Source organism: Astatotilapia calliptera, chromosome 4, assembly GCF_900246225.1.
Source record: "Astatotilapia calliptera chromosome 4, fAstCal1.2, whole genome shotgun sequence".
NCBI lineage: Eukaryota > Metazoa > Chordata > Actinopteri > Cichliformes > Cichlidae > Astatotilapia > Astatotilapia calliptera.
In genome coordinates this window covers 23,948,323-23,966,760 of record NC_039305.1, presented here as the reverse complement: position 1 = coordinate 23,966,760, position 18,438 = coordinate 23,948,323, and the positions used below count along the sequence as shown (strand labels likewise).

The window sequence follows — 18,438 nt, the reverse complement described above, 5'->3', positions numbered from 1 at the left end:
AAATATTAGTAACTTTTCATATTTAAAACAGAATTTGAAATGTTAAATCTAAATGTTAAATATTCAATCTAAATGTTAAATGTTAAATCTAAATATTATATTTAAATCTAAATGTTAAATGTTAAATCTAAATCTAAATCTAAATGTTAAATCTAAATGCTAAATGTTAAATGTTAAACCTAAATGTTTAGGCTAATATGCAAATTTATTGTACGGATCAACGGAAATACCGAAATAAAAGCTTCCCGAAAACCTCCGGTGCAAAATTGTGTCTGCTCCCCCCCTCACTTCTCCCCGCCATGAGCTGCTTCACTTCTTGCCTACGAACATGTCCAGCGATTTTGCTGGACATGCGCTGCAGCGATTGTGAAGTGGAGACTGCAGCTGCTAAGAGTGCACTACTGCTGAACCTTTGGATGGCCGACAAAACGGATCTTCCGATGTTTTCAGCTAAATCGCCGGACGTGCTTTCTCATGGTCTGGTTATGGCTGAATTCCAGTGGAATGACGGTCCCGCCATAATAGACGTTCCAGTCATGTGTTCCAGCCCTAAACCAAACTTATCCCTAACTATAACTTTACTAGCAGTTAAATGACGTAAAATAGTGTTTTCCAAAGCGATTTTTAGAAAATGAACGAACATGTGTAGATTGAGATTTGCATGTTAGCCTAAACATTTACATTTAACATTTAACATTTAGCATTTAGATTTAACATTTAGATATAGATTTAAATATAATATTTAGATTTACCATTTAACATTTAGATGTTAATATAATATTTACATTTAACATTTAACATTTAGATTTAACATTTAAAATTCTGTTTTAAATATGAAAAGTTACTAATATTTTACTAAATGTTGTAAAAAATGACTTGTTTTGAGCTAAATGTGGAAAAATGTTGCCGTTAATTTCAGCATGTTTCACTTTACAAACGGCGCCCCATACTTATAAAGCAGGCATGGGGGGTCTTAGAAAAATGATCTGAGAGCTTGAGAGATTCCAATCAATCAAACTTAACCATCATTAAAGACTGATTTCAACTAGCTAAAAATAGTTATCACCAGCTCAAGTAGGTTCCCATTTAGCACCTTCATTAAAGGTCAGAGCAAATACACATAACTGACAATTTTAACAGCTACATTTTATCATATGATTACTTTATCATCTAATCATCTATTTTTCATCTAATTGTGGTAATAATTTTTATACACTAGTCTAGAATAATTACAAATTACAAATAATATACCTCTGATTGTTATTTTGTAGATTTATATATGTCAGACTTCCAGCACAGCTTGGAAGCACTACTGTATGATACACAGAGACGAAACTACTAACAAACAAAGCTCTAAACTAAACTTCCCAGAGGAAGTGGCCAGAGGGAGAGCACAGCAGTAGGTCCACAGAAACATTTAGTAGAAAAAAAGACAATTTTCTACAAATGAAAAAAAAAAACCCTTCTGTTTTTAATTGCGGGACAGTCTGATGTGCTTTTTCTGTCATTTTACAAATGTATTTCTTACAATTTCAGCCCAAAGAGTAATGTTGACGGCAATGTTTGTCTTATCACTGGAATAATTTAGACATACTGTTGAAGATGCCCTTCTGTTTTCTTATTAAAAATATCTGAGGGATTAAATGTGCATTTAAACTTCTTTACATTGGCATGAACAGCGAGTTTAAGAGGTGCAGCCCACTTGAGATCAAAGCTGGCCTGCGATGTAAAATGAATTTGACATTCCTGATGTAAACCATGCATTTTATTTATTTGAACACATTTTGCCCCTCCCTTCTGTCAAGGGAAAATTGTATTTAGTAGTCAGTATAATCTTTTAGTGATATAAGTTTGCATATGGTAGAATACTGCATGTAGTTATTTGTATTAGAAAATATTCAACCATGTATACTTAGAGGCATATAATCAATTGTGTAGTGACAGGATGTGTGATTTTTAGCAGGCTTGGTTCACCCCCACATCCTGGGAGCATGGGAGAGTTCGTACCTTGTCTTATTGTTTTACGGTAGGATTAACGTAGCTATGTTTGTTTTAGTCCAAGTGCCTTTTGGCTGGACTTTGAGACCAGCAGGTTAAGGGAAGATTTTATGGGGCCACACTCTGACCCCCCCCCCCCCCCCCCCCCCCCCCACACACACACACACACACACACAATGAAGTATAAAATAAAGACCGGGGCAGTTTCTCAGGTGCGAGTCTCAGAGACGTTCTGTGTGTTTCTTTTCTCTGAGTCTTTACTGAAGAAGTGTTTTAGAATATATTCCTTAACACCTTCCTTCCCTCCCCATCTCCGGCTGCCTCCCTCTTCCTGCTCCACCACAATCACCCACACATGCAGGGCCTTGGGGTAAAGGTGTATCACCTTGGTGCAGGGGAGGCATCCCCCTCTCTGTCCCCTTCTGGCTTCTTGTGCCACAATTTTATCTAACAACTTAGACATTCACATTACTCACACTCTCATAACACATACATATAGGATCTTGGGGGTGGGCACGCTAGACGGACTCCAAAAGACCATCAGGGTGTGCACCTCACCCCTGGCGTCGTTGCCCACCTCTCAATTTTAAATACACGTAGAGAATTTAGGGCTATCAGGAGGGACCATGCGCTTACCTGCTGCTCTCTGGCAGGTAGCTCCATGCCCTCCTGGGTTTTAAATGCACCTTAGAACACACATGCATCAACATTACATATGAGCGGGCAGAGGGAGGTTTTGGAGTCTTCTCTCACCCCCGTTCTCTGCGACCTGCTGGAGCGGAGGGGCAGGAGGAGGAGTTGGCCATCCGACTGGGGTCCGGAATGTGGGGCCTCCCTGCTGCTGCGGAGTCGGGGCGGTCTGCCTCTCCCCACCGCAGGGAAAAGGGTAACACCACATGGGTCTGGGTGCATTTTCCCCCTCCAGGGGCAAGGGTACCTAGACCCGGTTTGTAGAGTACGCTTGGGGAGTGTGATTGTGTGTACAGCGTCTCTTTATGTCTGTCTCCACGTTGGTTGAGTGTGGAGTAAGTGCATATGAGAGCATGAGGGTGGGAATGGATGTTTGTATCTGTGTGTGCCTGTTTGTCTGTGTCTATATGTCAGGTTGGGTATCAGACACCACCTCTCTGGGGACATCTCAGGCCCTCCAAGGTTTGGAGGCCTATCTCCACCCACCACCACTTCCCCTGCCAATGGTGGACTCCCTCAGACATCGGTGCATTGGTGGTTCTTAGTGTCTGGGGATGGGCGTCCAGGTACACACCGGCTCACTCCTTGGCGGCCGCTTATCGGGGCCTGGATCTTGGGGATCGCTCGGGCCACTTCGGAGGTGGGGTGCCCCCGGCCTCTCGGCCTGGGGCTCAGTCACTCAGGCACAGCTGGCTGCCGGCGGAGCTCACGGGCACGTCACTGCAACTCCCCCTGGCTTCTGCTCCGCGGCTGCTGAGTGACCCCTCATCTGGGACTCTCCTCAGCTCTTTCTGGGACAGTGGCGCGGCTGCCCCTCTGTTGGTCTTCCTTGGTCTCTTGCGTTCTGGGGGCCTCTGGATGTCTGGAGTCTTGATCTCCTCCATACCTGCTTCATGCCCTGGAGGACGGAGCTGTGCCCCCCCCCCCACACACACACACACACCCTCTAGCAGATCATTACATGAAGGAACCTTTTAAAAACAAACGCGTCCATGCTCACAGGTGTACACACGGGTGCACACGACACCCTTTTTGGCTCCTACCTCAAAGCACACTGTGTGCTGTCGATCTTATGTGCCGCACAATAATGTTTAACATTTAGTATTTACTGTTATATTCCCATATATCATTGTGATGTTGTTTATTGTATTACTCTCGTTTTCTTCTGCTTGTTTTCTTTTTTCTTTCTCAACAGGTGATCCAGGTGATTGATATTTGTATTCTTTTTTGGTTTTTTGGTTTTTTTTGTCTGCTTATTTAGTTGGTTTTTGAGGTTTTTTTGCCCTTTATCCCCGTCCCTCTTCTCCACTGTTTCCCCCCCTCTTCCTTTCTCCCTTTTCTTTTCCTCATTCAAGTCTGTCCCGTATCTAGCAAGTGAAAATAAAATAAAGAAATAAAGAAATAAATAAAATAAACAATAAAAGATGAATCAAATGGACCATTACGGCAAGGCTGGGATAGTCAATTTGGTAAAGTAAATCTGTTGGGCATCTTTCTTTGCCTTTAGACAATAATTCTGATGGCAAAAGAACCAAACGGGACAGGCAGAAAGAAAAGAAAAAAAAAAAGAACACACTTTGGCTGAAAAAGTGTTGACCGGCAGAATGTCTGGCAAAGAAGAAGAGCACACTGCCACCTGGTTTAGTGCAGCAGTGGCAGGTGTGGTGCAGAGACATAGGGAAACATAGGGCAGGGACTCCACCTTAAAAAATTATTTTGTTGGTGGAAGAATCATTCTTGAAATCACACACACGGTCTGTTGGCACTTATAGAGCTCCGGCAAAGGCTTAAAGTAATAATAATAAGTGGGAGCATGTGCATGAAAACTTATTAATCAATGCATTGAAAAAGTGGGCTGTCAGCTAAGGGCATGTGACTCAGCAGGCCGAGTCAAATGCCGCAGGGCGCAGTCAGTGTTCAAGGTTTGGGTCTGACTCACCGTCCAGTGTCACCACATCCTCCCAGTTGTTTAGTAACATCACAGAAACGAACACACACGATGCTTTGCAAAAGTTTAAGGCGCTCTGAGTTAAGTGTGAACCTCTTCTGTGGAAGCTGTCTCAGTGTCTCCTCATGAAATCTCACATTGACCTCACTGTGTTAGGACCCAAACTCTAAGAGTGGGACACCGTAGGTCACAGGGCTTCTTGTTCTTCTTGTCATGCTGCAGGGTGAAATGGGAGCAACCGGATGCTTCCATGAAGGTTGTCAAAGCATCTTAACTGCCTAACTTGAGTGACAAGCAATCAAAGAATGCTTGGGAGCGGTAGGGACACCTCGACACACGTGTGTGACACAGTGTGCGATTGTGTAGGGATGTTTAGAGACGTTAAACACCCACATTTGCGAGGAAGGTTACAGGTGTGTTTAATAACTGAGGTATTGTTTTTTCCAATGCGAATGAGTCCAATTAGGTGACACATGCGGTTTGCTCCTTATAAAATCAAAGAAAAGCTTTGTGGAAGCTGCTGTGTTGAATGGTGCGAATCTATTGATCTCATTTTTTACGTATAGATTGGAATTAAATCACTTATAGACAGATTTATAAGAGATGGCACACAGAAGGATTTCCAAGGACCAACCCGTTGACCCTGATTCAACACCAGAACCAACACATGAGCTTGTTAGATGAGCATTCCTGGAAGAAATAGTTACAGCAACACTAAAGTCTTAACACACACAAACCACAAAAAGGTACAAGTTCCTCAAGATGAATGTCCTCTTCGACGGCCTTTTCTTGCCTGCAGCTGAGGCGTTTCTATCACATTGTTTAACGTAAAGCAATTCTATAATAGATTTCTTTATTATCCATATTTTGCATTTTATGAACTGTTTTTTGGACAAATATACACAAAATGAACAACAAAATAAACATTTTTGTAGCCCTGCAAAAGTATCTCATGCTTTCTTTTTGCACCAGTGTGTACTGTAGGTCTGAAACATGTGTAAGAATAATGGTGACGGTGTAGGGTTACATTTATTTGCTCCAGTCACCTTAGGCACTGTGAACCACCAGTAACAACGGAGCAATTTATATTCCCTGTCTGGTTGGCGAGTGGTTATTAGAGGTTGATGGACAAGCCTCGGTTACACAGGTCTAGAAACCAGTCAGAGACTTTCCTGGCAACCACCAGTCACTAGGGAAGAACATGTATTCCCCAATCAATTGGAGAAGGCTTCGTTGGGATTGCTTTGGTTGCTAGCAGATTGCCACGGTTGTATTTGGTTGTAGTGACTTTACTGCAAATATTCACCAGCTGTAAAACATGCAACGCAAACTGGAAACAGGGATCATTAACCTTTAAAGTAAAAGCTGCACCTTTTCAAACATGTTGGCAGCAGCGCTGTGGCACAACTTTTTTCCTGTTTCTAGTTTGCGTCACACTTTTTCACCTTTCATTACCACTCTGCAAGTCGTTAGTAGACAACTTTGCGTCTTTCATGCAAACTATGACAATCTGCTAGCAACCACAGCAATCGCAGGGAAGTTTAAATGTGTCTCACTTTCTTTTAAGACTTGCTGTACACTGGCGGCAGTAATATTATTTTAGGTTTTTACTGTCATATGAAAATATATATATATAATGGTATCTGTTGCTTTAACAAACTATGATTTAGACAAACTACAATTCTATGATTGTACATTTGGTAAAATATTTATTTGATCCCCAGCTGAATTTTTAAGTTTGCTCACTTACAAAGAAATCAACAGTCTCTACATTTTCTGATAGTTTCATATTTCTGGGGAGAGAAAGAATATCAACCAAAAATAAAATAAAGAAAACACTCATTGTATAAACATTAAGAATTAATTTGCATGTCACTGAGTGAAATTAAGACTTGATCCTCAAATAACCTTTTTGGTTGGGGGTGGTAAGACGTTTCTTATAGTTGGTCAAGTTCGCACACATTTTTTTTACTTGGCTGCCACTTGACAACTTGAACTTTCATCTCGCTCCACAGTTGCAGATGCTGTTTCAGATTGAGGTCTGAAGACCAAAACCTTAATGTAATTTTTCTTTAGACACTCTTGTTGCCTTGGCAGTATCTTTTGGGTTTTGTCATGGTATCCATCTTCAGTGTTGAGGGACTTTACTTGGAGTAATACGCAGCCCTTTTGTTCTTCCAAACATTCCAGGTCAAGTTGCTGTCAGAGAGTTTGATTTTGCTTTCATCTCACCACAGTACTTTCTCCCAACCTTCTTTCATTCATATATATGCTTATTGGCAAACATAAGTCAGGCCTGTACACGTGCTGTCTTGAGCAGGGGATCCTTGGGAGCTTGCAAGATTTCTGTCCACTATGGCCCAGTATGTTACCAGTGGTGCTCTCGGTGACTATGGTCCCAACTGCCTTCAGATCATTAACAGGCTCCTCCTGTGCAGTTTTGAAAGGTTTGGGATCATCCACCACCTTTCTCATAGTCATTCTTATCTCATGAAAAAGATCTTGGATGAAGTTCGATTGAGAGTGCAATTGGTGGTCATTTTAGATTCATTCCATTTCCAAATAATCACACCAATCTTCTTGCTGATGGTCTTGTATTCTAGCCTTGAGTAGTTGTACAGTTTTATCCCTGATGTCCTTTGAAACTTTTTGGTCTTGCTGGTGGTGGAGGAGAGGTGGAATGGAAGAAACCGATTCTGTGGACAGATGTACTTTATGATTGATTGATTGATTGATTGATTGATTGATTGATTGATTGATTGATTGATTCTTCCTGGGTGAGGTGTTCCAGGCATATGCCACTGGGAGGAAGGCACATCTTTGTCTTGGATCTCCTCGCTGGAGAGATTATATCTCTTGGCTGGCCTGGAAACACCTTGGTGTTGGATGGATGGATGGATGGATGGATGAAGATTGTAATCGTTGTGCCTCATGGGCAGACAGCCCCTCTGTGGGAGGCAAAATTCTGTCTGGGTTATAAGAGATCAAATACTTATTTCACTCATTCATATGAAAATCAGTTTAACTTTTGTGTAATGTTTTTTTTTTCTTAATTTTTGGCTAAAATTGTGTCTCCCTCCATTAAAATTAAACAACAAATAAACAATAAATATAAGATACTGTAATTATTTTTCTATAAGTGAGCAAACTTACAAATTCAGCAGGGGTTCAAATAGTTATTTCCTACACTGTGATTCATAACCTGTTCTGAATTTCCCATTAGTTAGATCCCTGATTATTAGGCCGTCTACTTAAGACTGAAAACAAAAGACTAAAGGCTAAAACCTTGATAGCCTTGTTTTCTTTATCAGCAGATCTAAACTTTCTGGTACTAGCAGATTTACATCTCAAACCCACTTTAGATTATTCTCACTTTAAATGACCAGTTTTGTGAGTAATACTATAATACTAGGTCATACAAATTTTAATCAGCTCTAACTGACAGAGTTTACTTTCCTTTGTTCCCTGCAGTCTTCAGTTATAAAACTGGAATTGCAAAATGGGCTGTTACCATTATCATTGTCATTATTATCATCTTTAACATTGTGCCTGGCTAAAAGAAAGGATCAAATTGGATGAACCCCTGCCCGGGCATTTCCTGCTCTCAGTTTATATAAAACAGGGCAATAAACACAAACACAAATTATATTGGAAACCCATTCTTTCTAAGGAATGTCACACTCTTTGGGGATTGGTCAATCGCTGGAATGTTGCTCATCTGGCCCATCGAAACATACACACTCTCATTCACGTACAATTACCTCACCCACTTGTCATAATTCAGACACACCCAGCACTCTCACCCATACCTGTACGACTGACGTTCCAAATGACTGTTTTGGGATGAGGATGGGATAAACAAACCCAAATAAATATATGTAATAGTTTTAATGAAAACTCTGATATTGCATTGCAACCCAGGATTTCCTTTATAGTGCAGATTTTCCTCAGATTCCTCTCAATCCCAGGTGTTATCAGTGTTCCCCTTATAATTCATTTTCCCATGCTTCAAAACTGAAACATTTCACCATGTTCTACCTTTACATTTTCTATATTTTCAGCCTGTTTCATTAAAATTTCCTTGACCTACTTGTAGCATTTAGAATATGTGCTTCATTAGTCTACAGCGATGAAAGGTCAGCGGGGTCGACCCTGTCGAAATGGGTTTCTGTGTTGGGAAACAAGCTGTAAATCTCACACCACAGACATGTAAGGTGCACTCAGGCATGTCACTGAACCCCCAGGTGTACTCTGCAACCCAGTGACGAACATAAAAATGTGGTTAAACTGCTCTAAGGTGCTTTGGAAAAAAAAAATCAAATCTTTAAGAACATCTTGTAAGCTGAAATGACGCCAACATGAAAAAAAAACAAGAAAAAGAAAAAGAGGCAGTTCTTACCGAGCCCCCCAGGGGACATGGGAGAAAAAAAAATTACGGAGGAAAAAAAAAATTAGGGAGGAAAAAAAAAAATTAGGGAGAAAAAAAAAATTAAGACGGACTTTTGCGAGCGCTCGCAATACTTATTGCGAGATCTCTCGCAATACTTTTGCGAGATCTCGCAAAAGTCCGTCTTAATTTGTTTTTTCCTCCCTAATTTTTTTTTTTCCTCCCTAATTTTTTTTTTTCCTCCCTAATTTTTTTTTCTCCCATGTCCCCTGGGGGTCTCCGTAAGTTCTCAGGTTTTCACCCACATTACACAAAAGGCCCGCAGGGGGAGAAAAAAGTACTACATTTGCTGTGAGTCACTGAAGTGAGGGCACTTTTTTATTTATTTTTATTGGCAAACCCAACACCCCATCATTCATCCCCTTATGTTGCCTGCTAAAAACAACAAGCAGCTGAGCTGGAGGGTTTGAGTTTTTCTTTAATCTTTTCAGGTTTTTATATTAAAAAAACAACAAAATTCCATTTTTATCTAAAGAGTAACACTTGTAACACTACACGTGTGCGAAGAGTTGGAAGATAATATCAAAGCAGATCATATTTACATACAGTTGTAGCCTTGTATTTAATGTATTTATTTGAGACTGGTGTATTTGTTTTTAACTTTTAATTTAAAGAATATTTTTTGTTGTTTGAAATACCTGAATCTACTCAAATTAGTAAGCCAACAAGACCACAATCACACTGACATCACTACAAAACTTTCACCGAGCTCCGAGGCCTCCAGCCCAAGTGCATGGATAAAAGCAGGGTCTGAGGTGACTTAACTTCTACCACTCAATACCATTAAACATATTTGCAACAGTAACTAGACTGTATCCTCTTTGTTCCAGTGTCTCCCAGTCTCAAGCTTCATTTATACACCATATGATCTACTGTGACGTCACTATCAGTTTATCCCACAGCTTTTCAGTCGGGTTGAGGTCTGGGCTGACCAGGTAATTGCAACTTCTTGACACTTTTTTGTTTTTCAGCCATTCTGTTGTAGATTTGCTGCTGCGCTTGGGATCACTGACCTGTGGCATGAACCAGTTTCAGCCAACCTGTAGCTGTTGGACAGAAGGTCCCATATTTGACTCTAGAGTAAGTTGGCATACGGAGGAGTTTATGGTCGACTCAATGAGTGCAAGGTGCCCAGGTCCTGTAATCTTTAACCTCCACCACCGTGCCTCATAGTTTGTCATGTTCTTTTTAGAAAGCAGATGCTTTCTTCTGGGAACTCTTCCAAACAAGTCATACTTGTTCAGTTTTTTCAGTCTTTCTAAATGTACTGTCAGGAACATTTTTAACATGTCTGATAAGTAGCTCTAGGGCTTTTTCTCTGAGCAATGCACAGTCTGAAATTTTGGGGAACTTGCTGGGTTGCTTTCTCCTGTGAAGATTGTGATATCATGTTCCCATACACCTGAATCCTTCAAATCAAATCAAATCAAATCAAATCACTTTTAGTGTCACATCACATGTGCAGGTACATTGGTACAGCACATGTGAGTGAAATTCTTGTGTGCGAGCTTCACAAGAAACAGAGTTGTGCAAAATACAATAATGTAAACAAGCAAAATACAAGAATGGCTACATCTGAAACTAATAAATATATGTACAATATATAATAGTATATGCATTTCTGGATGTGTATACTAAATATTTTTCTACGTGTGTGTGTGTGTGTGTGTGTGTGTGTGTGTGTGTGTGTACACATATTTTACAAATTAAATAGAGTAAACAATGAATAGAATATATAAAATAAATAAAGTGAGACATGTGCAAAACAGTGGCATTACTGTACAGTATGGAGTGCATAATGTTAAAGTTCCAGTAGTGAAGCTGAGGTGTCTATGACGTGTTCAGCAGTCTGATGGCCTGATGGAAGAAGCTGTCTCTCAGTCTGCTGGTACGGGACCAGATGCTGCGGAACCTCCTTCCTGATGGAAGCAGTCTGAACAGTTTATGGCTGGGGTGACTGGAGTCCTTGATGATCCTCCCCGCTTTCCTCAGGCAGCGCTCCCTGTAGATGTCTTGGAGGGAGGGAAGCTCACCTCCAATTATCCGTTCAGAGCACCGCACTACTCGCTGGAGAGCTTTGCGGTTGTAGGCGGTGCTGTTGCCATACCAGGTGGTGATGCATCCAGTGAGGATGCTCTCAATGGCACAGTGATAGAAGGTCCTGAGGATGCGGGGGCTCATGCCGAATCTTTTCAGTCTCCTGAGAAAGAAGAGGCGCTGCTGCGCCTTCTTCACTGTTTTGTTTGTGTGTACTGACCACGTAAGATCCTCAGCCAGGTGTACACCAAGGAACCAGAAGCTGCTCACTCTCTCCACAGCAGCGCCGTTGATGGTGATGGGGGTGTGTACTTCTCTGCACCTCCGGAAGTCCACTATCAACTCCTTTGTCTTTGCGATGTTGAGGGTGAGATGGTTGTCTTGACACCAGTGGGTCAGGGCACTGACCTCCTCCCTGTAAGCCGTCTCATCACTGTTGGTGATAAGACCCACCACTGTAGTGTCGTCCGCAAACTTCACAATGATGTTGGAGTTGTTAGTGGCCGTGCAGTCGTAGGTGTAGAGTGAGTACAGGAGAGGGCTCAGTACACACCCCTGTGGAGCACCAGTGTTCAGTGTGATGGGGGATGAGGTGATGCTGCCCAGTCTGACCACTTGGCGTCTGTCAGACAGGAAGCTAAGGATCCAGCTGCAGAGGGAGCTGCTCAGTCCTAGATCCTGCAGTTTCCTGTCCAGCTTCGAGGGAACGATGGTATTGAATGCTGAGCTGTAATCTACAAACAGCATTCTCACATACGTGTCTCTCTTCTCCAGGTGTGACAGGGCAGTGTGTAGTGTCAGGGCTATGGCATCATCAGTGGACCTGTTGTGGCGGTATGCGAACTGTAGAGGGTCCAGTGAGTCGGGTAGTGCAGAGCAGATGAAGTCCCTGACCAGCTTCTCGAAGCATTTGCTTACGATGGGGGTCAGGGCTACAGGTCGCCAGTCGTTCAATGAGGAGATGGTGGAGGATTTGGGTACAGGGACGACGGTGGCCATTTTGAAGCAGGCTGGGACTACAGACAGAGAGAGGGAAAGGTTGAAGATGTGTGTGAACACTCCAGCCAGCTGAGCCGCGCATGACTTGAGGACGCGGCCGGTCATGCGCGGCTCAACCAACCAAATCAACCAAATCTTCTGCTTTTACAGGCATTTTATTTTTTTTATTTCCTGTTAGGCCTACTGACTGGTCCTTTCAAAAGACTCCTAGAAATGCTCCTTACTACAGCCTCAGGCCTGGTTAGATTTCTTTATGGTCACAATCCTCCTGGATGCAGAGTGAGTACCAAGGGGAGGTCACTGGTGTAAGACTGTTTGAGTCTGTATGTTAAAATATCCTTGGACAAGAGCCTGGAATTGCCTTCTATACACCCATCAGTGTGAATGAATGATAAAAGGCACATGAGATAAAAAGCTGAATTAAAACGTTAGTCCAGCATAAGAACCCTGCCTCTTGCTCCATGAGAGCGAAGGGGCTCCAGCCAACCCTATGAGTCTTTTTGGCTGTCAGATAATAACCGATTCAGTGTTATTGATTGATGAAATAAAGTCTGTTAAACCTCTTAAGGTTTCTTTTGATCCTCATCTTCAACTTTTCTGTGTTTTTTAGCATTCTCTAAATTCTTGTAATATGTGTCACTTAGAGTTTGTTGATGGCCAACAGATCAAATTCCAGGACAAAAACAATTCTACAGCTCAGTCTGCCTTACAGGGAAACAGGTTATTCTGACTAAAGTAACACACACACACACACCCTCAATAATCTCACAGAAACAAAGAACATTTCAAAGATGACGACCGGTTCAGCCTTTGAAAGCTACAATCAAAACCATGGAGTGACTCATCACCACAGCATGTTCGTGGTTAAAATGGTGGAGGTGGAGCTTTGGGTGTGTTGGGAGAGGTTCACCTACAGGTAGAGGGACAGGTGGAGATCTTAACCAGAATCTGTCTGGACTCTGCATCAGCAACAAGCTCATCTCTGCATTTTGACAACAACCCAGCCAAGGTAAGTCTGCCAGACGTTTGTGTGTTATAGGAAGAGAACAACGAACTGTGTTCAGGCTGACGGAGTGGAGAATCGGGTTTGGTTATTTTAATGGGAAGGATTCAAAGAATTGAAAACTGAAGACATAAAAGGACACGACAAGAATAAGAAAGCCAGGTTTGGGATTTTCTGACAAGTGAATTTAAAGTGAGTTATATCGCACAAAAGAGACCAATTGGAAATCAAATATCACATGATTAAAATTCAAACATTGCATAAATCACACAAGGGAACAGAAATACACAGGAGCCAATATTGATTTTTATTTATGCGCATGTTTCTGCTAATCTGCCAACGTTTTCTTGACTTTTATGTTGTTACTTCAAAGACTGAGGTTGTGCAGCATAATGCAGCTATAAAGGTGTGTTACACTGCACCTTTACAAAAAAAGGGTTCACTCTAAACGCTTTAATTCAGGATTTACCATGAACATTACTGTCTGACTGACTTACATTCTGGACCTGCAGGGACATTGAATTAGACTATAACTTAGCGCATTTGACAGAGACGGGGCCTGGTGTAGGATTCAAATCATCTTCATGGGTAAAATTTCAGGTGTTACGTTTTAGATTTCTTGACGTACTTCAGCTGGGTCTTGAAAAACCATCATAAGTAACTGATCCAGAGTGAGAGTGAGGACGGTCTTTGCAGCAGTTGCTATGGCTGACATGTAAACAATGTAAAAGATTGCATTTTGAATGCAGTGAAAGGACATGCATGTGCACATAGTGAAAAAGTTCCTTCATGTTGTTGTAAATAAATATATACATTTGTTCTGTATCCAAGTATTTCATTTTCAAATTGCTTTTAGGGGATTTCTGTGATTGTTTTGGCTGATTATCAAAGGTGAACTGAAAATCAAGGTCAGAGAATGTGATGATTGTTTAATCAGGGAATTTCCAGATTTAAACTGCCCACTGATTCATCAGCTGAATACTGAAATGCATCATGGAAAAAAATGAAAAACAAAGTTCCCTCCCTCTCTCACATGGAGACACAGGTTTGACCAGCACCAGAGTCTCGGTGAAGCCACGCCTACAGCAGGGTGTTAACTCATATGTAACAAAAAGTTCTACTCTGCATCTCATTCAGTTTCACTGAACTCATCATAAGCCCAAGACTGCACTGCATATTTACCTAAAACCTACCTGCTTAATTTCCATGAATTTCCTTTCCCCCCCAAAAGCATACGTACATCCCATGCTAAATGGTCCTTATGTGAAGCGAAAGAACTCTGGGAAGCTTCTGGGAAGAACTTTATCCAATTAATGTGCCACCAGCTATTCCGAGCACAGAGATCCAGCAAGAGAAAAAGCAGCACATTAGATAACGTTACTGCTCCTTGTTAACAGTCATCAAACATATTGTATTTCTGCAAAAAAAAAAACCACAATAAAAATCCTGCTCTCTCACGACCAAATTCAGAGGGTGTTGTAACAGTTTTGGCTGGCACACCCAGAGGGAAGCATGCAGCTCAGTCGCATTCCTGCGCCATCATATGGGTGTATACAAGTTCTCAATGTCTATGTGTGACACAACGATAAAGCGGTCGATCAGCTTCTGTTCTGAATCGGACTTACCTAGGCTGGTGTAGCAGGTGGAGACATTAAGCAAGACCCAATAATGTAAATAATACATTTTAGGGTGACGTATCTTGGTTAAGGTTAGGCTAGTGTGCTGCAAATGTAGTGAGGGAAACAAGGCTGTTTGTGTAAGAGAAACAGAAAACCATTCAGAGAATGAATGGTTGATCAAGGTAGCGCCCAGTTATTGTGCATGTCTGTGTGGAAAGAGAGAAACGAGAAAAGTGAGACAAAAGGAAACAAGCTGAACGCAGAGAGGAACGCGCGAGTATACTTTAAGCTCTGTGATCCTCCATCAAACCAGTCACATGACTTCTGACTGTCAAAGGGCCTTTCTCACACTGCTGGAGCTTCAGAAGCACAGTGAGGATGTAATAGAGTGAATAAATGAATGTGTTCAGTTTGGGAATGACTCTGTAGAGTGGATTAAATTTTACAGGCAAACATCCAAATCTATAAAATACGTCTGGCAGCTGTATATGGACACATTTAAATTACAGCATGCTCTTCCAGAGGGAGAGGTGTCCAGATAACACCGGAAACAAACAGACATTTTTTATACTGTGAGCCATGCGGCATCACATTTGTGCCTTCTATCATAAGAATACAGATTATGTTTAAATGATGTAACATCAAATGATTTTTCACATCCTATCTCTGAGCTTTAGATTGATATTGATATAACGACTGATTGGACAGTGATGCTTTTTGGCAGATATTTCAGCTCTGATTTTGACTTTTACTCAATCTATGTTCACATTCTCTTAGCTTATCTTATCATTTATCTCCACTTCCTCTGGCTCGTCTTATCATCGCAGCCGACACTGGTCACTGGTCGGAGACACCAGGAGCACTTTTTGGATACCAGCAGTGTGTATCGGAGATGATTATGTCGCACGTGCTCTACACGCTCATGAAATATATAAATAATCACAATAAGGTTGTGTTACACCTGGCACACAGCATCCATGTAACTCATACAATCTAATACTTTAAATATCAGAGCCAGCGTTGGATTTCTTTACCTTTTGGCATGTACCTTGGGGGATGGCACCTGCTTCACACGTGGAAGCGTTTTGTTATAATATAATTAGAAAGACTTCACTCAAAGTTTGTTAGTCTCAACATCTGTTTTTAAAGTATTAAAGTCTGAATTTCAGTATCATCTCAGAGTATACAATCAAATTATCCAAGCAGTAGATTCCACTGTTATTTATTTCCTACTGCTACTACATATATAAGATTGTCACATATGATACATATACTTTTATCAAGTACATATAGAAAGCTGTGCACACGAAATGCCTTACGAGTAACATTTCAGCCGTACAAACGAATGAAACATTAATTAATTCAACAAATATCTTTGGGTTTATGTTGCATTTAAGTCAGTAATGTAATTTCTCTGGTAGCCTGATATTATACATGAAATGGGAAAACAAAGCACTAATGCAATTCCAAGGATTTTCTTTTAGAAGGAGGTCAGAAAGAAGTTTCTGTGAGCAGCCACACCTGAAACAGTCCAACTGGCACTCAGACGCTCCTAGGCGTTTCCCAAAAGCTGCTCACATGAAAGGTCCCTACAATGAAGGGCTAGATATGTGTCAGACAGGAATGAGAGACATTTTCATGGTGACCGAACCGGCAATGTTTCAGTTCAATCGCCAAGGCTTTGGTTCCCTCTGGTGGCACAAAGCAGCATTGCATTTGTCTTGAGCATTGGAAAGAAAAAGGGAAAGCAGAATCACAGGAGAGATCTCAGGTATTTGGCCCTGACCGCACCCTTCATTACAGTCCTTTTTGTTTCTTTGCAGCAAAATGAGTGCAGACGGAAAAAAGGAACCCCCTCCCTACATCATACCGGGTAAGCCCACAGCTCACACATGCTCAGTCAATATTCATGATCATTATCGTCATCTCCTCACCAGCTTGATTCTTTGCCTTTTCCTCTTCATATGGTCCAGTAGAAAGTCAAGGTGATGGCGTGAGAGTTTACCACCCCCACACTCCTTTCACCCCACCCTCCACGCAGACACAGCAATCTGTCACGCCAGGTATTCTTCTCACACCTGAGTCTCACACTTTTTAGAAGATTTAAGGTAAACATACTGTTGTTCATTGTTTTGCGTGTTTCCTGTCTTCTCTCAGTGTACACCGGCGGAGGGGGAGGCGCAGGTCAAGGTTTGGACTCTGGAGAAGGCAAAAAAAAGTTTGTAAGCTACGACATGGGACTGGGGACTGAGTCCGGCATGACGACCTGCGCTTCCTGCCAGCAACAGGTTATGACCAATGTCACCTACAAGGCAGGAACGTACGCCTGGCTCATGTGTTTACTCTTCATTTGCTGTGGGTGAGTGGTTTTAATCAGTTAGCTTCTTTTTAGCGCCCCAAGGCTTTTGAACACAGATCTTCTTTGTTCAACTCTGTTACTTGATTTTTATCAATTTTATCTATTGTAAATACACTGCATACAGCACACTTCAAAGGATGAAGTGGAAACGTTCTTTCTTTTCATGTCTGTATATGCATGTAAAAATGTAATAAAGAATGATCTCATCTGCTGTATGATAGCACGACTCTAACCTTCTGTGTGTGTGTGTTGCAGGTTAGTCCTTTGCTGCTGCCTGATTCCGTTCTTCATGAAGAGATTCAAGGATGCTTACCACACCTGCCCACGCTGCAACAGAGTGCTGCACGTTGAGAAGAGGAAATGCTGTAAATGATGAGCACCAGGGCTGATATGGCCCCGTAGAAATAAGAAATAGCCTCCTGTTACCTTTGTCTGTGTCTTATGGTCAACCGGTAAAAAAAATGGCATTTTCTCAAACTGGCAGAGAAAGGTGACAGGGGTAAATGCAGCTTGTTTCTATGGATGACAAAGCCAAACATGAATGACTTCTATCAGATTATTAGGAAACAGACTGGGAGAGATTGTGTTGTCCGAGCTTTTGTTTGTTTTTTTTTTTTGCTCTGGCAAGTTACAGAACACCCCATGCACTTTGAAACTGTTATCATTATACTCAGAAAATTTTGGATGCGTAATGTTAAAATGAAGGTTTGTACATAAAATATATTGCATGTTTTATGCATAATGGGATTGCACAATTTCTGAATAAATCACAGCGGCAGTAAATTACACATTGAACGATAAAAGGGTGCAGAAATAAATATATTTGCTCATCTCCAGTTTCATGAGTCATTGCTCAGTAAACTGATACACAAAGCATACTGGGTTAATGTCATATTTGCATATGTGTCACTCAGGCAAGGCAAAAACAAGCTTACAGTTTGTTATATTGGAGTGCTGTAAATATAGTTAAGCCTTTTGTTCAGACTATTTGAATGTATTCATTCATTATATTGCAAATTACAATGCAAAAGTAAACCCCCCCACCCCTGGAGGATGAGCATGCTCTATTGCTCTATTATTTACTACTATTAGCTCTATGATAACATTATTTCTCTAATAAAAACAGATATTACAGAACTCTGCTGTGTTTGTGTTGGTTCTTCTTCTCTCTAGAAATGTCACATCTACATTGATGGAGTACTCAAAAAAAGTAATGCATTTACTCATTGCCCATCTTGAACATAATGCAGTATGATACTGCCAGAGAAAGTCATTTGTTACTGTGCTTGTTTTATTACTTTTGCATTACTTCGTAACATGCCCTGAAATGCACTGTCA

The 18,438-nt window shown here is 41.4% G+C and overlaps 1 protein-coding gene across 2 annotated transcripts; it reads left to right on the top strand.

Moving 5' to 3' along the window:
* The first annotated feature begins 13,029 nt into the window (after nucleotides 1–13,029).
* litafd (LITAF domain containing) lies at nucleotides 13,030–18,237 on the top strand. 2 transcript variants are annotated; one of them, XM_026165647.1, is made up of 5 exons: nucleotides 13,030–13,128; nucleotides 16,565–16,614; nucleotides 16,715–16,804; nucleotides 16,899–17,100; nucleotides 17,356–18,237. In XM_026165647.1, exons 2-5 carry the CDS (start codon nucleotides 16,569–16,571, stop codon nucleotides 17,471–17,473), a joined length of 456 nt encoding a protein of 151 aa, XP_026021432.1. In that variant the 5' UTR covers nucleotides 13,030–13,128; nucleotides 16,565–16,568; the 3' UTR covers nucleotides 17,474–18,237. The 2 variants fall into 2 exon arrangements, with proteins under 2 accessions (XP_026021432.1, XP_026021433.1); XM_026165648.1 differs by having other exon boundaries at nucleotides 13,033–13,128; nucleotides 16,718–16,804.
* Nucleotides 18,238–18,438: the final 201 nt, after the last annotated feature.